Source organism: Brienomyrus brachyistius, chromosome 2, assembly GCF_023856365.1.
Source record: "Brienomyrus brachyistius isolate T26 chromosome 2, BBRACH_0.4, whole genome shotgun sequence".
In the NCBI taxonomy this organism is placed as follows: Eukaryota; Metazoa; Chordata; class Actinopteri; order Osteoglossiformes; family Mormyridae; genus Brienomyrus; species Brienomyrus brachyistius.
The window spans coordinates 26,561,443-26,586,983 of record NC_064534.1 but is presented as its reverse complement, the minus strand read 5'-3'; the positions used below and the strand labels follow the sequence as shown (position 1 = coordinate 26,586,983).

The 25,541-nt window shown below is 40.9% G+C and overlaps 3 protein-coding genes across 3 annotated transcripts in view; all 3 read right to left on the bottom strand.

Moving 5' to 3' along the window:
* Positions 1-2,620: 2,620 nt before the first annotated feature.
* LOC125722837 (proteinase-activated receptor 2-like) lies at positions 2,621-5,721 on the bottom strand. Its single transcript, XM_048999025.1, has 2 exons — positions 5,536-5,721; positions 2,621-5,160 (listed from the first exon to the last, which is right to left on the bottom strand). Exons 1-2 carry the CDS (start codon positions 5,603-5,605, stop codon positions 4,064-4,066), a joined length of 1,167 nt encoding a protein of 388 aa, XP_048854982.1. The 5' UTR covers positions 5,606-5,721; the 3' UTR covers positions 2,621-4,063.
* A 434-nt stretch (positions 5,722-6,155) lies between these two features.
* Positions 6,156-8,800, bottom strand: f2r (coagulation factor II (thrombin) receptor). The gene is made up of 2 exons (XM_048999017.1): positions 8,518-8,800; positions 6,156-8,041 (listed from the first exon to the last, which is right to left on the bottom strand). Exons 1-2 carry the CDS (start codon positions 8,591-8,593, stop codon positions 6,885-6,887), a joined length of 1,233 nt encoding a protein of 410 aa, XP_048854974.1. The 5' UTR covers positions 8,594-8,800; the 3' UTR covers positions 6,156-6,884.
* A 389-nt stretch (positions 8,801-9,189) lies between these two features.
* The window catches only part of iqgap2 (IQ motif containing GTPase activating protein 2), a 50,727-nt gene continuing 34,375 nt past the window's right edge, over positions 9,190-25,541 (bottom strand). The window contains exons 18-38 of the mRNA XM_048998935.1: positions 25,159-25,301; positions 24,743-24,913; positions 24,001-24,084; positions 23,839-23,910; positions 23,641-23,710; positions 23,050-23,258; positions 21,462-21,614; positions 21,081-21,244; positions 20,490-20,714; positions 20,014-20,154; positions 18,937-19,021; positions 17,924-18,156; positions 16,464-16,596; positions 15,601-15,703; positions 15,179-15,320; positions 12,629-12,716; positions 12,041-12,253; positions 11,642-11,802; positions 11,247-11,390; positions 10,435-10,543; positions 9,190-10,000 (exon numbers count right to left, since the gene is read on the bottom strand). Coding sequence (XP_048854892.1) covers positions 9,887-10,000; positions 10,435-10,543; positions 11,247-11,390; positions 11,642-11,802; positions 12,041-12,253; positions 12,629-12,716; positions 15,179-15,320; positions 15,601-15,703; positions 16,464-16,596; positions 17,924-18,156; positions 18,937-19,021; positions 20,014-20,154; positions 20,490-20,714; positions 21,081-21,244; positions 21,462-21,614; positions 23,050-23,258; positions 23,641-23,710; positions 23,839-23,910; positions 24,001-24,084; positions 24,743-24,913; positions 25,159-25,301 — 2,957 coding nt within the window. The 3' untranslated portion in view covers positions 9,190-9,886. The remainder of the gene's footprint in view (positions 10,001-10,434; positions 10,544-11,246; positions 11,391-11,641; positions 11,803-12,040; positions 12,254-12,628; positions 12,717-15,178; positions 15,321-15,600; positions 15,704-16,463; positions 16,597-17,923; positions 18,157-18,936; positions 19,022-20,013; positions 20,155-20,489; positions 20,715-21,080; positions 21,245-21,461; positions 21,615-23,049; positions 23,259-23,640; positions 23,711-23,838; positions 23,911-24,000; positions 24,085-24,742; positions 24,914-25,158; positions 25,302-25,541) is intronic.

Genomic DNA, 25,541 nt, shown 5'->3' with positions numbered 1-25,541 from the left:
GCACCTTGAAAACAATGAAAATATGTGGTCAACCATCACCCAAACAGATTGGATTATACAGTATGTATGTCCTTGTCAGTTTCAAATTAAGAAATGCATGCAGGACAATGCACATGTAAAACAAATCTACTTTATTTTATAAAAGAATTACACACACCAAAAATAACCATCACTCTCTCTCCCTTAATAAGAGCACATGCAAGTGTCTCCCATCAGCAAAAATGCTTTAGGAGAGAGAAGTCAACAAGCATGACTTTAGATAATAAACTGCAAATTTGATTACTGAGCAACAAAACTATGAGATGATGACAATCAAATAGCAAATTGCCTCTCTGTGAAAATCCATTCCCTTGGATATCCAACATTTCCCCGCACTCTGTATTCCCATCTCATCTCTACACCTTTTTGTTCTAACAGGATTTCCAGTTAATTTTACTTAACCTGCCTCCTTACTGATCTACCTGTGTTCATTTTTCGTTTGCCCTGTCCATACTGTATGACATCATTGATTTGTGTCATATAACCTATTAGATACCGTGTATTGTTGCAATACTACAACTCATTATGCTATTATTATAATGCTGTTGTTACAGCACAGCATGACAGAAGTATGATCTAAGGTGTGGCTTCTGCAGACGTATGGAACTTTTGTTATAAACTGCACTAAAAGACTTGGGGGGGAAAAAGGACCATAAGGGGTCATTCGAAGTAGGAGGGGAAAAGAAAAACTAATGATGGTTAAACTAAACACGAGGGAAAAAACCACCACAAAACAAATAAGAGGAAAAAAACTAAGGAACAAAACACAAGACAGCACATACAATGCCCAGCTGAGGTACGGGGCTAGGGCAGCTAAATACAGCACCAGTCAAAATTTGGACACACATACACATAGAAATACTAATAAATCTTGTTCTCTACATTTTAGAATAATTATAAAGGCATCAAAACTATAAAATATCATATTAAAGACAAGAATCATTACTGAAACAATTAACATGGGGAAATACAGTTTTGAGGCAGAAAACAAAATGTCCAACTACAACTGAGGCTGGTCTCCGGCACTGTATAAATTGACTCAATGCTCCCTGAAAGGTTGAGTATTGTTGTGGCAGAAGGACTAAATGTAAACAATCTTGCCTTGTTTAATGAAGGTAGACAAGTAGCGTACAAGCAAAATACAACATCAGACCAGCAGGTGTCTTGTTTCTTCATAGGAGATAAAGCACTTCCAGAAATTAGAGAGGAATTGTGGAAGGACTAACTACACACTGACTGTTACAGCACTCTTTTAAATGTGATATGTTTTAGATGTATTGATTAGTTACTTATCAGTCTGATCGACTAATTCTGGTTTTGTTCCTCCGTTTTATCAGCGTCATTGAACAAGCACATTGTTTGCTCGTCATGACGACAGAACCAGTCAGACCAGTTATGCTTGTTATGTAGACTGCTAGACTGTTCTCAGAATTTTTTTCCCCATTTTTTTCCCACACAAACTCCGAATTAAATTAAATGTGAATTGAAAAATAGTTCATTACCAGAACACATTAATTATCCTGGAGATACCTGCTTAGAAAGTATGTTCACTCCTAAGCTTTGAGTTTAACTCTATACGCTTTATAAATGTTTGTGGTCCCAAGAATGGTGCTCAATCATGCCCCCAGGACTACATGCAGAGGCTTCAAAGGCCAATGATCTGGTTTACACTGGTTGGGCTTTTGTCCTTCATAAAGAGTGCCGTTCCATTTTTCATTCAGACTGTATAGAGTATAGGGGAATTGTAATGAGCCAAACGGCCGTCTTCTGCGATGTGCCTGGGAAAAAAATTGAAAAAAGGAACAAGCCACTGGGAAGCACTGACCCCAATCCTCACGTGCAACACATTAAACTGCCACACAAGTCCTGCAGCATATTGATATAGTTACAGTTTATTCTTTTATAAAACCTGCTCCTCGGTAAGCATTTAGTTCTTGAGATATTTTTTTTGTATTTATGTGAATTGCATTTTACTATGAACTTGAATTACGACTAGTGCAATAATGAAGTACTATCCATCCATCCATCCATTTTATATACCTGCTTGTCCTATGCAGGGCCACGTGGGTCTACTGGCAGGGAATAACCCAGGACTGGGCACCAGTACATCACAGGGCATGCACAGCATTCACACACACACACACACACACACACACACACACACTCCTACGGACAATTTGACAACTAGGAAATACTAATAATATATATAAAAAAACACACACACACAAAGAAAGTAATACAAAATACTGAAGATGTAAAAATAATGAATATGTAAGAATAAATGGGGCCATGTTTACTTTGTAATGTCAGCTGGAAAAAAAGGGATTTACAATCAGGTTGTGCAATGAGTTTCCGGAGCGACAAGCCCAGGCCCCCACTCTGTTTGCATTGGTTTCATCAAGTCCAAAAATGCTGTTTGGCTGCAACTTGGTGACTATAAATTGTCAACAATGTTTGCACAAACCTGTAAGCTGTAACGGATGACATGCAAATTGCACCGTTTCTCCCAGGCAATGTTCTGGATCTCCCTGGACACTCATGTTACTCATCCACAAACACAAACAGTGAAGAATGAACAAGCGGCTGATGATTAGTTTTTATTTTACAAATTTATGATGAGCAGTGGTCAGTATGATCATGGACAACTGCTGGAAATGGACACGTTATTTTAAAAAAGAATGAATAAAAGATTAAAACATGCTCAAGAAATAAGTAAAACATATTATAAAGCTAAATATATCTGGACACTCCTATTAATTGGAAGGATCGGCAAATTAATTCACACCCATTGCTGACAAAGGTGCATAATTAAGAACACAGTCATGCAATACACTGCAACAAATAGTAGCAGCATAATGAGTAATTGTACAGAATAGGTTAGTGACTTTCAATCTGGCACCATCATAGGACACCATCTTTCCAACAGGTCACTTTATCATATTTCTCCCTTACTGGAGCTGTAACACTGCTGTAAGCTGTAAGCCAAACACTCCCATTACCGGCTTATATAGCAGGACCCATTCAGTTGCATGGTTCCAACTATGGAAGTTGCTAAGGTAGTCAGCAACTATGCTTTTGGAAAACGCACTCTGGGTCAACCGAAAGTGAAATGACTGTGAAGCAGAAACGCCTGACAGCAGGTTCAGTCAAGCGTTTGGCCACACAAACTCACAGCAAAGGACTTGAACACCCAGCACCAATATCCAACCCGAATGGCAGCAAATCCCACCAGCAATGTTCCCACATCTAATGGAAAGCTTTCATAAAGAGTAGAGGCCACTGTATCAACAATGAGGTGAGCAACTTCATATTACGCAACACCCTCAGTTTCTGAAAGAGATGCTGGGCAAGGTGGTGTGCACAGTTTTGGCTATATACAGTGTATGTATAAATATAATTCTTTGGACATGAAAAGTGTGTGCTAAATACCATAAAGTACTGCCATAAAGTATAGGCAAAATTCTATCTGTGGCTTTTGTGTTTGTGTGTGTATGTATGTATATATAATTAGATAATGGTCCTATTGTGGGGATATGGCAGTAACAGAGAAGTGGAAAAAAAACACGACAATGTTTAGGACAGAATTTAACTGCTGAAAGCTTACATCAACAGAAATTATGTGTAGTTGGGTATACAATATTTAAATCCATTTCTACTTATTATATGGTCAAAGGAATGACTTGCATTTTTAAACAGAATACAAACATACAGCATATCAACTATTTATTTACACATCACTAGCACAGATTTAGATGTCAAGTTTAAAATTACTAAAAAAAAAAAAAAAATTCTCATTGAAATGACTTTATACACTTAAAAGCTAAGGAATAAAAATGTATCAAAAAAGCAAGGCATCACATCGATTTCACAGTTTAAAAAATAAAAACAGGCAAAATATTCGCCCCTTCAAAATTAAATGATTGCTTTTACATGGAGCTACACACACTGTACAAACATAATACATACTTTACATTAGATAGGTAGTATACATACTGTCATCAAGTTTATCTCCATCCCCAAATGATTAGCAATTACTTGTCTGGGTGTTACTGTTGTCAGAGGTATAAGTGTTAGTCCTCTTTGAATACTTCAGGGAGTTGAAGGAGACTTTCATCCTGTCCACCGTTCGATTGCTCCTGCAGAGTAGCGTGTTCCTGACATTGTCCCGAAAGTCCTCAGAAACGAAGTAATAAATGAAAGGATCCAGGCAACTGTTAAGGCTGGACAGGCAAAGTGTGGTGATATAGAAGCCATAGCCATTATTGGAGATGCCGTTCTTCAGGAGGGAGTAGTGGATGAGAAGCATGATGTTACTCGGGATGAAGCATATCAGGAAGGTCACAAGGACAGTAATAATCAACACCACCGCTTTGTTCCTGCTTTTTCCCACAGAATTATCACCCATGGAACCTGCGAGGGTTTTAAGGAGGCAGGTGTATGCTACTATGCTTATCAAGGTTGGAACGACGAACACGAAGCCTCCCATAAACATGAAGTAGAAGAATGCATGCTTAACGTCAGGAAACGGGTCCTCAATGTCGTGGATGATGTTGACGTCATGGCAGGTAGTGATATTCAGGTTACTGATGTAGGCCGTCTGATTGTACATGTACAGTGGTGTTGTACTCAACCAGATAAAGATCCATATGGCTATACAAACCCCTGTGGCTATCTGATTGTTTTTTCTCTGCTCAGATAAAGGGTGGGCTATTACCCAGTAACGCTGCACGCTAAGGCAAGTGATGAAAAGAATGGAACAGTACATATTTCCATAGAAAAAGCCCACCAACACCTTACAGAGTCCCTCTCCATAGGTCCAGTTGTTCTCCTTGAAATGGTATGTAATCTTCAATGGGATCCAAATAACAAACAGGATGTCAGAAAGAGCCAGATTAGCCATATAAATAGCTGCAGGGTGTTTCTTCTTTGTCCGGAAGATAAATACCCAAATGGCCATCACGTTTGTGGGCAATCCAACAGCAAAAACGATTATGTAAATTATTGGGAGGAAGACTGTAGTCAACTTGCTTTTGAGTGTTTCCGCTGTTAAGGCATCCACTGTGACACTTCCTTTGTGTTCATGTCCAACAAACCCCCGAGATTGTGGTCTATTGACCAAACCTGTATGGAGATTATCACACATAAGCATAAACACTTCGAAGACAGGCACAATTTAAATAGACTTGTCTTAATGCATTAGTATATCAAACTTAACATGTATTTAAGCATACTAATCCCGCTCACGCATGTTGATCGTCATTATATTCCAACGTAACGTTCACTCATACCGCAACCTGCCCGTCGTACGCTTGTAGCGCACACAAAAACAACACTACAGAAGCAATTATGTTATTAACCATATCAGTAATAGCACGCATTTATCATTCCTTAACACGAGGAATATATGGCCTTTTCAAAATACGGCCAGACATAAAGACCCAGTATCTGTCCTTCCGCAAACCATGTGACGCCGAAACGTTTATGGTCTGGGCTTACCTGTCTGGGCAGCCGTTCCTGCCGCCAAAGACAGCAAAACGACCAATCTCAGAAGTCCAGCGAAGACCATGGCGAGCAAACAGAGAAGGCTTTACCAGACGGTAGACCAGCGATAGAGACGTACTGCTTGTTGCGTGGTAAAGGCGAATACTTTACTGATTTCCGCTACGCCAGTGTCTTCTCAGTAACCTATCCTACCTTCACCATATAAGGGCAAAGACAGAACTACCTGTGCATGGACACGCCCACACCTGCATAGTTTCGACCAATAAAAACGGGATCCGAATATGAGCGGTGACGTTATGTCAGGTATGGGTACTTGTGATTCATATTTTTTGTTTATTGTTGTAAATGATCACTAACTGCTCTTTTGGCAGTTTATTATTAAATGAATGACATTTACCACATTTTATTCAGGGAGAAGTGGGGATTCAGGTTTTGGCCGAAGTGTTGTTTATGTAAACGGTTACGTATGAAAGACTGCAGACAGGAAAAGTTCAGTGTTGTGCTTATACAATATATTAAAGTATTAATTTACTTTCTTAGCGATAACGGTTGAAACAGTGAAAGTGAAAATGGTTATCACACCGAGAAGTAAATAAAGTTAAAATGCAAAACCATTTAGTGAAATAAATCCTGTGATTTATAAATGAGTAACAGAATTTATGTCACATTACATTACGGCTTAATTATATACGAACACAGAGGCACAAACATAGTACATTTTTTCAGTGCATACTGTGTGTGTTCCAGTATAACACCAAGGCAAGGGCTGCTACACGTTAAACAGACAGACACATAATACTCCGAATAAGTATTATAAAAAATACTGTAGTATAAATTGGAACATGTTAACTGCAGGAGATATACTGACAGAATACTGGACAAAAAAGTATATTTAACACTAAAGGTTCTTGAAGGTCCTTGCATTGTTATGGTTAAAAATGTCCTTCCCTTAGTAGCCATGATAGTAACCAGGTTATACAGTAACTAGGTGCATGAAGGAAATTCTTCAATGACATCAATGACAATTTATAAGAAATGTGACCGTTCACTTTTGGCAGATGGTACTGCCACACAATTCAAACCAGAACATATATTTCATATAATATCAAAGGTAATTAATATAAAAAACATAATATTATTAATTAAAAAAAGATTGTCTATTAAAACAATACCTACATGTTATTTCTATACTCAGACTGGATATTTGTATACCAGTGATCTTAACACTTCTAATACCTATAAAGTGTAGCATTAATTTGATGAAAAAGTGCTTTTAACACAGTAATTTTTTTCTCAGAGGGTCATAAAGTAAACAGTTAGTAGAAGTCCATCTGATGGCACAATCAGGGGTCCAGCTTCTTGTACTGCTTTTCGTCATTGCTCCAGAAGGTCGCCATCTTGCTCGACCTGGTGCTGCTGGCATGAAGCTCCTTGTCCGACTCCTTCGAGGCTGAGCGGGGCAGGATGGCGGCTACTTGTTTCCGGCACTGCGATGACCCGAAGTAATAGATTAATGGGTCCAGGCAGCAACTGACGCTGCCGATGCATGTGGCCAGGAGGTAGGCTGCATAGGAGGTGTGGCTGCTTCGGGTCAGCTGCACATAGTGCACCATCAAGATGATATTCGTGGGTGTGAAGCAGACCACAAAGACCACTAACACGGCGGCTGCCATGAACACCGCCCGGCGCTTTTTGGGCATAGAGGCAGAGTCGCCGGCAGCGTGAAGAGCCTGAATGATGCGCGCGTAACAGACTACAGTGAAGGCGAGAGGCACAAAAAAGAACATCGAACAGAAGATGGGGAAGAAGTAGAGATAGTAGCTCCGCAGCTGTTGGATATCCATCACATCGTGGCAGGTGGTGATGTCCAGCTCTTCGAGGTGGGTGGTCTGCTTGGACAGCAGAATGGGCACCACGCCGGCGATTGCCAATAACCACATAACGCCGCAGACCACCATCGCATTCTGTCGACTGCGCCAGGCCAGAGATTCGATGGGGTAGACTACCGCCAGGAAGCGGTCTACGCTAATGCACATCATAAGCAGGATGGAGCAGTACATGTTGCAGTAGAAAGCGGCCGTGATGAGGCTGCACGTGGGTGACCCGTATGTCCAGTTGTTGCCGTTGAAATGGTAAGACATCTTGAAGGGAAGCAACAGCACAAAGAGCAGGTCAGAAACTGCCAGGTTCAGCATGAAGATCACTGCTGGCTTCTTGGACTGTACCCTACTCGCAAACATGAAGACGGCAAGCAGGTTCAGGGGAACACTGACGATGAAGACAAGGATGTACACCCAGGGGATGACGACAGTCATCACAGGTCCAGTGAGGAACTCTGCTACTTTTTGGGTGACATGGTAGCCTTTCTTCACAACTGCAGGTTTATGTTCTTCTGCGTGATTGGAGCTGAACCCAGATCCGCTTTCTTCTTGCACATCTAGGTAATCAATGGGCTCATCCAGAGCATTCAAGAAGCCAGGAAAAGCTCTGGCGGTGTTACCTGGAATTACAGGAGTAAAATTTAACGTTAAATTTAAAATTCAGAATAGAACTTGTTTTATTTAATGATACCATAATTAGAGTATGAATTCCTAAACAGTCAATACAATGCAGTAGCGACAGTGGAGGGACATAACTAATGTAAAGGTCTGTTTTCGAGCGAATAAAAGACGGCAAATTAAAAACTGGGTGTACATATATATTTGGGTGGAAAGATGGCGTGTGTGTATCTAAGAATGCCAAAAAAAGACGCGCATAGATTCTGAGTTTTGATATCAGCAGCCTAATAACGAATTTAGTTTCGTTTCCTGATTACAGTTGTTCTAAACGGCAAGTTCATCTCTGCCACAAATAAAAACGAAAAGCGTGAAAGAGCATTGACTCCTTTTTTAATGAAAAAACATCCATTTACAAAGTAATGTTTAGCTAATTCCTGGTACTTAGTCAATTCCTGCGAAATTAACTAAAAATACTTACCAGTGAAGTGATTCGATATGTTTGCGCCGCTGCACAGCGTAAAGAGAGCAAAAACGACAGCTGCTTTGAAAAGCATCTTAATCGAAGGTGCAAAACTGCACTGCGTTCTATAAATTCTTTAAGTGTTTGCTCGATTTATAAACTAATATTTTTAAAATAAAAGAAGTAAAGAAAAAACGAAGTTGAATGTGAAGCGCCTTCCCATTGGCAGTCTCAGCGCCCGCGAGCCGCAGCCCCCATCATCTCCCGGACTTCGGGGATGGTCCCGGGAGTCTCTGCCTGCTCATTCAATGACGTCATGCACATTTTTTGACTCCCACCATGCACAGACGACGGTTTTTTAGCGTAGGAGTTTTTTGGGAGATTTAATAAAATAACGTAGCATGAATTAATTCGTATTAATTCTTATGGCCTTAAGTGTCATATGTGTAACATGACAAATACCAGGTATTTAAGGTATGCTTCAAGGCAGTTAAAAACAATTATTATTATTGCCCAATATTATATTATTATTATGTAAACTTGAATAACACGAAGCATGGCCGTAATCCAAACAGAAAACAATATGACAACGGACGACATTACACTCGATTAGTGAACATAATTATTTCCCTTGACTAATTTTCTACTGAGGGCTGGCATCTTAAAACAGAAAGCAAGCAAGCAAGCAAATACAATAATGTTCCGTATTTATTAATCCAGTTTTAAACTTTGAAATTACTTTAAATTACAAACTCACTGTATATTTGTAAAACAAAAACACAACATAGAAATACGCACTATTTTTTTAAAAAAGAAGCAAAAGCTTCCCAGTGCTCAAAGGTTAAATGTTAAAAGGCACAAGTTAGCAGTGTACATTACCCAACAGCCCGAACTGTCCCAAAGTAATGGTATATCGTATCACTTCCAGTATAATGAGGCAGTAGTGCATTTAACAGTTCCTTTCTTTAACAGAAGTGGTAACAAAGCATTTGGTAACATAGCATCTAAATATAAAACATTTGTATAATTTCAAAATATTTAATATACAATCACCCTGTGATAAATCAGAAATTTTAACATTTATAATCAAAGCACTTACTTAATGGTATACAATTTTTATGTATTAAAATTTAGATTTTCATTCTAATGTCCAAACTACTGTTGACATTGATCAAACACACAACATTCTGGTTCATTAAAATAACTACCATAGTCTTAATTCTGAAAAGCAGGGTTCTCTTTCTGAAATCAACAGAAGACACCATCCATTTTAAACACTCCATTCAGTTTGCCAGCATTTGGAAACTGAAGCACCCAAAAGCCAAAATGGGGGAGCATAAAAATCCAGGATGGAACAGGAACTGTATTCCGCGTCCGATAAAATGCATCACTTTCCATAGAACTTCTTGTTGAGCAGGAAAATGAGCAGATTGACATTCACTTTGGCCTTGTCGAACATTTTCATGACAGCCACCCCATCGTACTGCAGCTGCAGAAGGTCCTGAGAAAGGGGAGAATGAAACATCCTTTCACCAATCAATGACAAGCATTACCAATTACGTCATCAGAATCATTTTGTGAATCATAAATAAAGTCAGTCAAATTAAATAGGGAACCGGTTGTCTTGATATTGTTACCATTTTCTGCTGCGAATACTGATAATTTTGTTGCGGTCAGATGTTCGTCAGTAGCTTCAGCAGAAAATGTTAACTGGTCACCAGGGACCAGGTATATTTTTGGGTGGGTCTCGGCACACCGTATCTATTCTATGGTTCCACTTAGAAAATAAAATAATGCAGATTTAATTTTTGTCATTTTGATGTGGGATGGCAATAGAGGTGGCCACGGATTTTGAGACATTTGACTCATGTTTTTGAGACAGTGGAGTTCTCTGCTTTAAGAGGTGTCAGTCTAAGAGGTGTGTGTTTGCTTTACCTGAATATGGACCTGCACCTTTTCCATTTCCACTCCCATGAACTTGGCTTTTATTTCAAATTCTCCTACTTCCTCGCTAGGTGAGATGTCAAACATTACGTTTTTAAACCTGCCGAAATAAACAAACAAGCAAAAAAACAAATAAAATTAAGCACGGTACAAGGCTATATTACAAAAAAAAAAATCCCTCGTAAAGCACGTAAAGTCAAAATAGGGCAGAGTCCCCCCACCCGTTAGCAGCACTATGGACAGAAGTCATGCCCTCAGTTTATGGTTAAAATAGTTTTAGGTCATTTTAAATGTAGTTCAATTTTAAATGTGAACTGGATTACTATCTAAAAGGTGAAACTCTCAAGAAGAGACGTCGGTGTTATACCACACTAAGCAAACTGTCTCAATAATATCTGGTCACATAAAAAGACATCTGAGTGAGATTTCCTCATATAGTTTTATACATACATAGACAGTTGGGAAATCATATTTTAGACTAGGAAAATTTATCATAACTAAACAGAAACATTCTCTGCTTTCTTTGCTGCCCTGGGTCTCACTGAATACATTTTTTACAAACAGGTCACATAAGCATTACAAGAAGTCTACATTGCAGTGTTTTTTCACTGCTTTGACTGGAACACAAAAGGGACAAAACAGGAAGCGAACTGTGCATCCACAAAGACCACAGCAGCTGGAGAACTGGCATATCAGTGCCGTCTAACTGAGCTCGCTTCCTTCCAGGATCAAAGGTCAGAGACAGCATGTCACAGGTCTGTCGCATCGGCTGCCTGCTCACGCATGGGTGTGGCAGCACTCACTGATTTGTCTGCAGTCCCTCGATCTCGAGGATGACTCCCTTCTCATGCAGCCTGGCTGCAGTGTATTTGAGCGACTGCTGTTTTGATTTCCGGCTGCTTCTCTCCTCCCCTTTTCTGTCCGATTTGATGGACCTCCTGGAATTCCTGAAGACACATTTATAATCTGAGACAGGCATAATCGAACTGTTTGAAGTTAAGAAAAAAAACTCAGCGATGACATATACAGTTGTGTGTGTGTGTATTTTTTCTGTTATACTCTACCAGGTCACACATTTTCAAAACAAAATTCTATTTTTAAACTTAATTGTGAGGTGGTACTTGAGATGAAAAAAATGTTTGCCAACAATATATGCTTATCAATTAGTTACAGAAAGAGCCGCCTGACGACAGCTTACTTCCGGTTCAAATTGTCGAGGCAGGTCTTAATGTACGTGTCGTAGTAGTTGATCTGGTCCTGGTAAAAAACAGTCTTGGAGTTTAGCGCACTGAGAGTCTGCTGGAGCTTTATCAGCTCGGCTTTCCTCCGCTGCCTGTACCGTCTTTGGAACCGGATGTCCTGCGAGTCATACAGAAACAAGGAATGACCTCTCAGCCTGCTCCTGGAACAAACCAAGTCACTTATGCATACATATGGGAAATGCGGTCTTTAAATACATGCACTGTGCAAGCAATTCAAGTGCATATGTCTAGACCTATCCTCAAATTTCTTCATTTTGACTCTAAACCTTGGCCTGGATTTGTACTTTCTGGATCTGAACATACCACCTCTACTCAATATTTATGAGGCTTATTACCTTAGATATATCGTTGATTATTTCCTGGTACTTATTCTCAGAAGACACAAGGCCGGCTTGCTCCAAAGAGCGCAAATTCCTCAAAATCTTCCTCTTCTTCTGCTCCAGAGGGAGCTGCCTATCTTCCAGCATAGATGGACTGCTTTTCATCCCATCTGGCACCTGGGCATCCTGAACCGCACGCTTCTCGATCACCTTTGCATGCTCAGACTCCTGTAGGTCATAGACAGACTTATGTTAGAATTGATTTTATTTGCCATTGCAAATACCCTATGACAAAACAGATAAACAGCCAAAGTTGGCAGAGCTTAAAGAAAACCATACAGGCTTAATAACGTATAACAGGGGAAAAAAAACGAGTTTTCTTTAGTGTTTAGATTTGAAATAACAGAGTAAGTATTATATTGTGTTGCCAATACACAGCCAATAGCATGTCCTTCAATTTTTCATTAATACTATTCATGCCTCTTTCTTGAGAATGTCTTGCAGAAAAGTTTTACTAGCACTCTGCCAGTTTAATGGATAAATTTCAATGCAGGAAGAATGAGAAGTGACCAAAATGAAGGTAGACGAGGAGAAGGCACACACCTGAAGCGATGAGGCTGGAGTTTCCAACATCTCCACCAGCGTGTCTCCTGGTTGAATCCGCACTACATCCACAATCAGCTTCTTAGTCCTGTGGGACAGGAATGGTTTATAAAATATAACTTCAAACCAAGAGGGAACTAAAACTATTTCAAATTCAACATTAAGAATTGTGCTATAACAGTTTTGGGCTAAAAATACATTTACATACATTTTGTCCAGCGTAACATACAAGTGACAAAACATGACAAATAAACAAACATCATAAATAAATTATCTGTGGAAGCTAGTGACTACTTTGATTTTGTTAATGTTTTTCCACAGCTACACTGCTATTTCAAATGTATAATACCATCTTTATATACAGACCAAGAAAACTATTATTTAGCTAGTGAAGAGGTGTTAAAGATAAAACTTAATATACAACAGTTTAAAAAAGTGCTTCCACGTGTGAATATATTACTCAATGACCATATTCTTGAGTCACCATAGACGCAGGAAAAAATTTTCCCATCCATCCATCCATTTTCCAAACCGCTTATCCTACTGTGTAGCGGGGGGTCCGGAGCCTATCCCGGAAGCAATGGGCACAAGGCAGGGAACAACCCAGGATGGGGGGCCAGCCCATCGCAGGGCACACTCACACACTAGTCACTCACACACGAATTCCTATGGGCAATTTAGCAAGACCAATTAGCCTCAGCATGTTTTTGGACTGTGGGGGGAAACCGGAGTACCCGGAGGAAACCCCACGACGACATGGGGAGAACATGCAAACTCCACACACGTGTGACCCAGGCGGAGACTCGAATCCGGGTCCCAGAGGTGTGAGGCAACAGTGCTAACCACTGCACCACCATGCCGCTCTAGTAGTCCATGTCTTTGCAAAAAAAACAAAAAACAGCGATTCAAATTCATGTAAACTCCTCGCTATATTAAATCAGGTTGGCATATGTATTCAAACAGAAAGTTGCATTTAATATATTGAGTGAAAATGGATAAAGGATTTAACTGAACCATATAACCTCATTATGCAGTAAGTTATTCTTATTTCTAACCTATACCCAAATAATTTATCACTTTCGAACCCCATTTCACTGAAATTAAAAATATCCACAATGCTCAAAATTCTGCTTTGGTCTGCTTTTTCAAAGAGGAAACCAGGCTGTGTGAAGATTCAGACAATATCAGGCACCAGGGAAACTGAGTTTCATGGAACCTAGTGGAATGTTGCCATTGTTGAGTCACAGTTTCCTATTTCCTGCTGTAAGCCGCTTTTCCACAATACGCCCTGTTTGCGTGTTGGGTACTGAGAACACAGACAAAATGATATTTTTTTCTTGAAGCACAAAAAAAGGCCAAAACACTATGTTCAAGAGGGGAAAAACTGTAGCGCTGAAAGTTTTGTCCCCTCCTCCAATCTTTTAAGACTAGCTTACTTATAACTTTTCTGGTTAATATGTCACTAGAATAATTGTAACCTAGGAATGTGAACAAGAATGATGTACTTCTCCAATTCAGAGAATCTCCAAAAGATTGGCAACGGCTACAGTTAATCAGAAGCTTCTGAAATCTGTTCATGCCAAAACAGCCTAGATGGATATGTATTTCCACTATGGACAATTATAAACACATGTACGTCACTTCCTTGCCCATAAAACCTTTTTACTGCCACTATATATTTCCCTTTCAAACACAATCAATTATTTTAAGAGCAGAAACAGATAAACCAAATAAAACAGGATTTAATTTTTCTATTCTTTCACTGATCCCATGCAATTATTGATGAGTAATATTGCATAGCAGAACATATTTTAAGGCTTTCTGTAACCTGTATGGGTTAAACCTGGTGACTCAGTCAGCCAGAACAGTCAAGCTGTGATTATAATTTGACTCATGTGTAAGCCATGTTGAAGGCGAAACTCTCAGGCAGCCTAGTCATGTGACAGACACAGACATACCCCGCGGGCAGTTCTCCAAATCTGTGCTCGGCGACAAAGCTACTCGGCAGAATATTAATTTTTCTACACTGATCATGACTGTAATCTCTGTTATGCACAGTTGAAAGATGTTTTCCCACTATTGGTCCCAGCTGAGGTTTTCATTTATTTGATATGTTATTCATTTTCATTTGCTTGGTTGCTCACTTACTGATGTTTCTTTGTCAGATGGCTTAGACAGCAGAACAAGTAAAGGCATTTAAACGTTTTATATGTGAATGCTGCATTTAGGGAATTCTGATAGAATCTTATATATAAAAAGCAAAAACTAGAAATCATACGCTCATCCGTTTTTGTGCATGTATCTGTTCATTTATAATGAACTCCCAATTACCGCATTAATTTAAAAAAAAAAAAAGCAAAATACGAACAAGCAAGGGATGATTATACACAGGGAAGTGTATCTTCAAAACTGAGGTACGTAGGAAAGCAGGCATACATATAGTTAAAAAGGGAGTAGTCGACATTCTTGGAGCATCGAGAGTTTGTCTGTCGTTCCTGTAACTAGTGCTGCATGACTGCCAATAAATGGAAGTAAAGGACAAGAGCTCACTTCATCATCAGACCCTTTATATCCTGATCATCTCCGTCCAGCAACTCGAACTTGCTGGTCAGGGTTAGGGAGATTTCCGTCTTGGCCAGCTGACTGAGGATGATTTCCTTGTTAGGGTCATTGGGGTCCATGGTTCCTTCTCCTGAACAAACAGAGCCCGACAGCAAATGCCTCAGCAACAGCAATGAAGGCCATAATCACTATTAGCATGTGACTATGTGAGGAGAACAGACTTTGTTGTTTTCAGCCTTTAATAAGACAATCAGATCAGTACTAGTTAACAGCTCCATTATGCCCAGGTAATAATAAAGTCTTTTTAGAACAATGCAGCGTACAGTGCAGGTCCTTAGGAATAGAATCACTTAGTATGTCAACTAAATAAAAGCGACTGAAGAAGGAAAGCGGGTGAAGGTAAGCTCTACCCAGAAGAGATTCAACATCTGGGACATCTCCCAGGTCCTCCAGCAGCTCGTGCAGCACGTCGTTGCGATCTGGAGAAATGGCATCTTGGTGCTGCAAAACCAACTGGGGACGGAAAGAGAGAGAGAGCCCAGGCCGGCCCGGTTGACTCAGTCACCTCTTGCTGCTGCCCCCAGTCTTTCCTGGCAGCCGGTTTTCATCCCTGTTTTGCTGCATTTTCTACCCTTTCACCAGATAACCTGATTAGCGCGTTTTCCATGTGTGTGCAGTGTGAAAGAATGAGGGAAGGTCAGCCTTTTCAAATGCGTAGCACCTACATCAGTACTAAGGCATATCAGATATATCCAGGCACTTTAAATATAGTGCTTTTTCCTTATAGAATTAACAGAGAACTAAGCACCAACTACACTCACTCCTCCGCTCCAACAAGCAGGTTCTTATGCAAAATGTTCGCTAAGTGAAAACTACTGTAGCTCAGGCGTGATAACTTTACTTCAGCCGTTTAATTTTCATTTCTTTTATTCTTCACAAAGTGACCATTTTAAAAAACATTTCGTATATTCCACTCCAAAGATCTCTCTTACTCCGACATGGCGTACAAAATTTGCCGTGACCGCGCACCTTGGTAGGAAAATGAATTTTTTACTACCTCCGTATTTGTGAATGGTCACTAACTAAGGTAGTGGCTAAATGAGTAGTGGTGCTATTCAGCTGTATTCCATTACCCAGGCCTGCATTATACAGGGCTGTAGAAAACATAAAATTTGCGTTCATGAAACCATAATCCTGCAAGACCCCCATGTCCTCTATATTACAGTCCGAAGAACATCGTGCATTCATAACATATCGAGATTCCCGGTCTTACCGAGTGAGTGTTGATGACCTCTTCTATGGAGATGTAGATGACAGGCTTGCTCAGAGTTACCATATCAGAGTATTCATCCACATTGAACTTCTCCTCAGGCTCAGGCACATCACACGCTGCCTGGAAGAAAGCCCTACAGGGAGAACATCAACACACAAAAAGAGACAATTCAAGTTACATTGTAAACTTAAAATATTTGACACTACAACCACTCAGTGCCTTATGCTTAATTGCCGATAATACCGCAATACCAAATACACCCAACCAAACAAACTAGTCCTACAAAGCAAGAAAATGGCCCAAGGTGTAATGTAGACATTTTCAAATCACAATCAAATGTAACTGACTCACAAGGGAGACAGAATATCTTACACTTAGTGTCCATAGCATAAAAAGTTCATTGGTGTTTAGAATTTTAAAATTTACAAATACTATTAAAAACACTTATTAATTCAAAAAATTATTCAAAATTTCCACCCAGATAATAATTCTTAGACTAGTGTGACTAGTGTGAGTCGGGTTCTCAGAAGGCTTCTCCAGACAATTGCTCTTCCAGCTCTTGTTTGATGTCAGCATGAAACTTAAACATGTTTTCCATTAACGGATTCCTGTGTCATTATACCATGAGGGTGGAAATTTGGGAAGGTTATGTAGTCCGTAAGGAATGGGTGTTACTATAAGGCACATCCTAACCCACATGTCCTCGTAGTCCTGCCACAGTCTTATATATCAGTTGCACATGTTGATATAATCCTTAGCCAATACGAATGAGATTTGCAATGTGCTGCCATTTTGCCCGTAATCCTGTTATTTGCACAGGAAATCTTTTAGGGAAGAAGCACAGTAAAATACAGCATGACAAATGTAGCTTCTGATGGAGATCAAACTGATCAGTTTAATCAAGAGGCAGGGGAATGTGTGCTGCCCTGCCCCACAAGCTGCTAGGAATCCGAAACCGTTCATACCCACATCAGCTGCTCATTGTGCAAACAATGACTCTTAAAATGTAAGTCGTAAAGAACTCAAACCTCATATCCCTACATCACTAGACTAGAGATAAGCAGTGAGGTAAAATTTGACAAATGCTTTCTAAATTGTTTATAAATAACACAAGAAGAGGGAAAAGAGACTTTGAAAAAAATTGTTTTATACAATTTCTATAATGTAATTTATACACTCACGCAGACAAACCACCTTTTGCTACCACAAATCAAACATATGTGTTTCGACTGTATTTGGATTAAGCCACTGTTTCCCAACCCAGTCCTCGGGGACCCCGAACAGTCCACGTTTTTGCTCCCTCCCAGCTCCCAGCCAATCAGGAACATCGGATACCTGGTACACATGCGCTAGGAGCTGAGAGGAAGCAAAAATATGGACTGTCTGGGGTCTCGGAGGACTGGGTTGGGAAACACTGGATTAAGCCTAACAAGCTTTGTTTTTGAACTGGGAGGTCGCACCTGAACTTCTGGTATGTCTGAGAGATGTAGGTGTTCATGGAGGTCATGTGCATGTTCTCTCCCTCAAACAGTTTGTTGGCAGCAGCGTGCTGCAGCATTTTGGCCACGGAGCCCAAGTTCCTGCGCTGGTCCGAGTGCAGCTGCCCCCCCGCCGTCATGTCGATGATGTCGAACCCATCCGGAGCCACGATGGCTGGGTTCATATAGCGGTAGTACAGCAGGTTCCCCACGATCTGTCGGAACACAGAGGCCATTTTAACGGTACTGCATTGGACAACAATAAGGCTGAGTGGTAACCATATCAGCTGGATGCGTGCGTGTTTCTCCCATCAAAAAATGGATGTATATTTCCCATTATGAAACAGGACCAGTCCCTTATCCAAAAGGTGGAAAAAACAAACACATTCTGGTTCGGCCTGACAGTGGGGAGAAGCAGCAGACACTGTGAGCCGTTGTTTCTCGAAATCAGAAAGTGCTAGACTGAGCTCAAACCACTGCGCCGCAATCTTTCCAAACCCTCCCTGATTCGAGCAAAAAACTAGTGAGGGGATGGGGGGACCCCCACATGCCGGTCGGCAAAATATACTGCTGCGACTCGTCAGCCCCCCAGATTACTGACTTAGTGTAAAAAAAAATGTGGAAGCCACTGGTTTAAACCACCATCCACCCGCAGAATACCCATCTTCAAATGACTTATCCAGTACTAGATGTGGTGATCCTGGACACTAACCCTGAATACAAATAAGGAGAAACCGTGGATGGGATGCCAGTCATGGTAGGACACATACTCATATAACAGGCAATTTAGAGATACCAGTTAGTATGAGTACATGCTTTTTGGACTACAAGGTGCAGAGAAGAAGATGGGGGCGAGATTCAAATCTCCAACCCACCACACCACCCCTGGCTGAGGAATATGGCATGGACCAATGAAAGCTCAAACTCGCATGGCATGTTAATTTATATAATAAATGATAGAGTTCTAAAGAGGTGTGCATGCGTAGAGGGAGTACCTTCAGAAGCTCATCTTCAGTAGCGTCTGGGAACTTTTCATGCAGTGAGCTCCGCAGAACCTTGGCCATGTATCTCATGCCGTAACTGCACAAGCACACACACAAACACAATATGAAAGAGTGAGCGATGATGTTCCGACCGTGGTGTTAACATAACGAATACTGTTCACTGTGAACTGATCCGGGATAAACAAACGGAAAAGGGAAGGACTTTATAAGTATGCGTGTATCACCAGAAAATCATATTGCACTGCACTGCATTCTATTAACCTTTAAGTACATAATGAATAAACAGAATTATCAATATAAACATACAAGTTTAGCTATCGAAAATATATGCAGCATTGCTTTAAAATCCACCATACACAGTTTTAATTTCTAAATTAAAATATTTTAGAATTTATTTAAAAGGATCCCTGAAATGTTGCTTACATTCCATTCGCGTTTCAGGCCTATCTTTAAGTCATCTGTTGCGATTAGTGCACCTAGAAACAACCAGACCCATGGGTGCAGCCACAGCACCACCTGCTGTATGTAAGCAGTATTTATGCAACGGGCTGCCGCCCAGCTCTGTAACAATGATATACATACTGTCCACTATTAGGTGCACATAGATAGAATTGAGTACGTCCAACTTTTGCTGAATTTCTTAAAGGCTGTGCATCCCGAAATGCAGTTCCGCACACAACTGCTTATCTGATCTATTATTTTACTATGTTTGTTCTTGCAGTTTGCTTGAAGTGGACTGGCAGTTCCGCACCAACATGTCATTAACACAGTGTTGTCGCAATCAGAAGGGCCATCCATCCATCCATTTTCCAAACCGCTTATCCTACTGGGTCGCGGGGGGTCCGGAGCCTATCCCGGAAGCAATGGGCACGAGGCAGGGAACAACCCAGGATGGGGGGCCAGCCCATCATCAGAAGGGTCACTGACTGCCTATTTTATGCTTTTGTACTTAATAAAGTGGTTGTATGCTCCTATTATATAACAAGCCTAGAAAACATTTCTCTAAGCTCAGTAGTTTCAAAAGCATGTTAACTCAATAGGGTCAGGGTCAGTCACTGCAGTGCTTACGGGATGTTATCCAGTGAGGACACAATGGAGCTGAGCACTTTGTCAGTGGCCATGCGCAGGCTCTGATTGGACGCCTCCAGCTTAGTCCTCACCTCCTCATGCGTCAATGCCTGGTCTGGGGTGACCTCATACGGGAGTTTACTGAAACCACCCAGCAAAGCAACATAAACACAGAGAGGCAATCAGACAGTTGTTCTATTTGAAACCTTTTTGCTGAGTACATATCAAAAACGCTGCCAAAAGTACTTCTTTTAAACAAAAACACAAACTAATAACTTAAGTACTGTGACTACAGTGATATCTACATATGAGTCTGAAAATGATTTGTAGAATAGTAAGTACTAAAGGTATATCAAGGTGCAGGGAAAATATTTCATGAACACAAAAATATAAATATTTGTAACACTGCTCTAAGAATTTCTGAGCAGATTTATGACTCCTCTTTCATTACAGTTTTCTTACAATCCATGAGTCACCTGGCTTCTCCAGTGGCTGTTTCCAGTTGGTTGACCCAGGCCTTATAGATGTCCACAGGATTGGTGTTGATTCCCAGCGATTTGTCTTCTATGATCTCCTTCACCACTGGAGCCAGCAGCTGCCGCAGGGCGTTCTGCCCACGAGCGCCGCGGTTGAAGCTCACCACCATCTTGATGACAGTGGGGTTTCCAGTCACTATGTCCTGTAACTGGTCGACCTTCGACCTACAGAAATAGGGGCACCGGCCGCAATACATTTGACAGTCAACATTATAATACTTTATAACCATGGGTGTAAATTATATGGTGGGATGGGGGGAGGTGCTTGTAAACCCCCCCCCCCCCCAGTAATCAAAACCAGCCAATACAACCCCCGGGACGCCTTTAAATTGCTGGAGACCTCAATCCCCCCAATTGTAAACCCAAAGTTGTGCCCTTGCTTATAACCATATTAGTGTGTTCTTCATACCATATGTTCAATCATTAGAAATTGCCTGTGAGGTTTGCACATGCAGAGAGACACACTATAGCGTGTGTGTGTGTGTGTGTGACACAAATCTCAGTCCTGTAATGACTTATGTAGGAACCCACTTGATTTCCTCCTCAAGTGCAGTCTTGAAGAGCTTCAGCAGAAGATATTCCTCCCGCTGGTTTGATGCATAGTTATACAGCGTGAAGATGACCGTGTCCATGAACTTGGTGGACTTGTTCTGGGGCATCTGGAAGATCAGCTTAGCCAGGTATGAAGGGTTTGTCTGGGTGCCAAACAGAGCGAAGATCTAAGAATGCCAGCTTGGCATATCACTCCTTCCTTCTGGCTCCCCAGCCATGCAAAGCACAGGTTATAGATCTATGGTCCAAAAACCTCGTGCAATGACAGCTGAATAGCTTGCTAGCTCGAGAACAAGTTGTCTTTCTAATGGTGGTGGTGATGACAGCCTACCTGGAAAGGTGGAGAACGTGGAAACTTACCTGAAGGAGGTAGAAGAGGTGCTGATAGGCTTCTAGCTTCTTCCGCTTGTCTTTGCTCAGGCCCTTGATGCCCTGCTTGCCTCCCGTGGTCAGTTCATCTTTGCCCAGCTTGTTTTTCTTATTAGTCAGCTTTTTGTTGTGCGACACAACATCCTGCAACAGCACGACCATATCACGGCGGGTGAGGAGTTTCAACCAACCATGACAAAATGTATCCTCATTATGAATTCCCAAGAATGAAAACCTTGGGTACCACTTTACATTACGGCTACCCTTTGCCACGTGTAAATGCTAGTAACTCATTAATAAGAAGAAAACTGTGGTATAACTTGTTATAATTGTCTAGTAATGATTTACAAAGTGTTGCAAAGTGTTGCAAGTGGTTTATAACCTGCTTATAAACCATTCATAATCCCGTTATAAGGGTAGCCTTATTGTAAAGTGGCACCAAACCTTGATATTTTTTATTGGAATGTGACATCACGTGAATTAAAAACCTGTTTCAAAAATATCTCGAACTCAGTTTGGAATGTCTCCATCTAGGACTGGCCGATATCACAGCGATATTATATCGCGCATGCTCAATAATCAGCAGGGCTTCAGATGACAGGCAAAACGTTTGGCCAAACGCCAGCTTTTCGGTATTATACGGACATTTATTTACGCCCACAATTTAAGCAGATTAATAGTATGACTAAAATATTAATTAAGCATTTTATGACGCCCAAAAGTTAGCAAATTCGGCATATCCTTATGTTTAATAAACGTGCCAGACTTTCAACTGCAAAAAGTACCACCAGATCACCAACATCTTTAGACTTTGTTTATCCACAAGATCTCCTGTTTTAAAAAAAAATATTGTGGCTGCTGAGGTGTTCCTTTCTTCACTGACACTTCAGTGCAAATCGCACCAAGGTATACCAAACATAGTATACCAAACATAGTATACCAAACATAGTATACCAAAATAGCCTGATGTGGCGTGCTCCGTTAACCAAATTTAATAAAGATTACTAAGTTGTGGCTGTCACAAAACGCATATTTTAACTTTACTACTAATCTTCTTACCAAATATTGGGCGTAAATAAATGCCTGTATAGTATCGAAAAGCTGGCGTCCGGTCAAATGCTTCACATTTGATCTGTAGCCCTGGTGATTATTGTGCATGCGGCATATAATATCGATATGATATCGCCCAGCCCTACCTACCTACCTACATCCATCCATCCATCCATCCATCCATCCATCCATCCATCCATCGTTTGCCCAGGGTTGCAGGAGGGCCTGAAACCTACCAGGCAGGGTACACCCTGGATAGGATGGCACTTACTGCCAACACTCACTTTCAGATCACTTCTGTTTATTCCCTAAACCAGGAGTAGGGAACCTGATCCATGGAGAGCCGGTGTGAGTGCAGGTTTTTGGGATGGCCTCTCAGTCAGCCAATAACAGTTGATTCCAAGGACTGGACTTGAGAATCGCTGCTTTATTATTGGCTGACTGAGAGGTCATCCCAAAAACCCGCACCGGCTCTCCATGGATCAGGTTCCCTAAACCCACAGGGAAGCAGAGTGAGGAGCATGTGTACCTGCAGCGTGATCCTGTTCTTCACCAGCAGACCGATCTTGATGTCCATCAGGTTAAGGTCCTTCTCCATTTGCTGGTTGGAGCGGATCTTGGTGACTACCTCCTCCCTCAGCTGTGTCATGTCCACCTCCTCCTGCAGGTCCAGGGGGCTCTGCTCCAGCAGGTGAACAAACTTACGCACAACAGACAGGGGGGGGTTCTCTGCTCCCGCTGTAGACACACACACAGACACACGCACACACACACATCTTTCAGCAAGCTGTAATTTGTAAAACATTACAAATCGACCACAGAGACCCTTCAAAATTATGTCTTTGAATGCCAGTCAGTTTCTATGGTAACCAACATTTAATACCCTTGTTTACCATCTGCTTCTATACAGACTTTCTGTACCTTTGTCCTATTATTTTTGTAAAATGTACTAGATAAATCCTTTTAATGCTTAACGTATACAACTGAAAAAGAGGTCAATTGCATTTTTGAAAGCTCTTTCCTGAATCAGGCTTTGAACCATTTGTGTGTGATCCAATGTCAGGCCGTCTGACCCCCGGAAATCTCGCTACCACTCAAGCAGCCAGAGGGTCTCACTCACTCAGTGTCTGGTAATTATCTCGTGCTTTATTGGCCTTCAGAAAAGCTTGAATCTTCACTATTTCCTTCTCCTGAGCACAAAAAAAACACACACACACAAAAGGAAGCCATACAAGTTAACAAAAGCATCCAGCAAAATTCCATGAATCTGACAGTGTATGTACAGGAAAATTTCATAGCTGGATACAGAACCACTTACATGATCTTTGAAATACTTTAGCCTCTGGGAATATTTACTTCTAGCCTTCCACATCTTCACCCATGACTGAATCTGAAGGGAAGAACATGGTCTCAGTACCTATGAAGACCAAACATGGCGTCTTTATGATCACCTGCATTCCCATATTTACATATTGTTTACCTTCACAATAGCAGCTGCATTATCCTGAAGGACCCGCAGTCTGTCCTTGTACGACTTCCGCTGTTTGTATCCCTTCCAGGAAGCCTATTGAAATCCAAAGAAGCCATCAATATGTTACAGTTTTGAATGTAAAATGCAACTGAGTGCAGGGAGTCAGGGCCACATGTTGTAAGATAATTTACTGCATTGTTAATGAGGACAGTAAACGTTTTAGAAGGAAAACATAGAGTAAGAAGATCAATCGATGCTTTAGGCATTTTAGAAAATAAACAAACATATGCGGGTATATTGCTGTAGGAGAGGAATTCACAGTGAGAATTAATTACATCACCTCAATATCGATCAAAAAGTGGATCAAACAAACTTAAAAAATGAAAAACTTAAATTCTAAAAATGACACTGGTCAGGTTTCTTCATGTTCTTCCCCACTGCTATATTTAGGTATATTTCTGTAATGCAATTTCTATACCACAAGCCAGTCTATTACACAAAGAAATTAGCATGCTTTAATTTCTATGATGAGTAGAGGTCAGATTCTCAATGTAAACAGATAGAACAAACTGAAAGTTTACTATCTACATGGCATTTTGAGAAGCATGGTTGACCTAAGAGACTTTGGAACCTACATGAGGCAGTTATTGTGGAGAGAGGTCTACAAATAACATTGGGGATCTTCCAATCAGTTCATGTTCAGGTTTAATAATTCTTTAGCATAGATTGATAACAAATGTGAGAGATATACCTGCAGCTGGATCACACTAGCTTCCTGCTGGTTCAGGTATTCCATCCTCTCAGTGTAAGCCTTCTTTACCTGGTACCCTCGAACCCGCGCCTGTAGCTGCACGATCAACGGCTCATGGGCTAGCCACAGCTGCTCACGGTTGTACTCCGCAGTCACGCTTCCCACAATATCCTGGGAAGCAGCCACATTCAATAGCACCAGAAAGGTGGTACACGTCGGTCACCAAGCCTCCATCAAATAAGTGAGAGATAAGGAGGCTTGGATGTAATGAAAAAGAATGGGAGTCGAATGCTCAAAGATGATATAGTGAAGCACAAAGGGATGGAGGTTAAGGGAGAATATTGCAAAAGCAACAAGGTTAACACTGTCACACTTGATTCCTAAATGAGGGCCAGCAATTAGAGTGTATTTCCCACCTGGATCTCCTCCCGCGTCATCTGACTGCCATCATGCACAAAGCCCTCAGGTCCCTCCCACGTCCCCTGCTCACTAGACAGGTTGTAGAAGTAGTCATACGTGTCCCTGATCCTGTGTTTCACCCATGTACTGCTGCTGGGGCCTTTGAAAAGAAACAAAAGCTTACATCATGTCCGTTCACCATTGTGGGGTTTTGTATGTAATGACACTGTCAATTACATTATTCATGTGTAACGAATTTTTATGACTTTCCATGTCTGACATACAATATACACAGAAACAATACAGCTTCTCTACACATGCCATGACAAAAACTTATCTGCTTACTAGAAGCTTTTGATTTAATTTCACTCAACTGTAACATTTCTACAAAAAGGCTAGA

Coding starts and splice junctions, on each gene's coding strand:
- LOC125722837 (XM_048999025.1), bottom strand. CDS start 5,605: ATGGTCTTCGCTGGACTTCTGAGATTGGTCGTTTTGCTGTCTTTGGCG. Junction 5,161..5,535: donor AGGAACGGCTGCCCAGACAG/GTAAGCCCAGAC, acceptor ATCTCCATACAG/GTTTGGTCAATAGACCACAA.
- f2r (XM_048999017.1), bottom strand. CDS start 8,593: ATGCTTTTCAAAGCAGCTGTCGTTTTTGCTCTCTTTACGCTGTGCAGC. Junction 8,042..8,517: donor CATATCGAATCACTTCACTG/GTAAGTATTTTT, acceptor CTGTAATTCCAG/GTAACACCGCCAGAGCTTTT.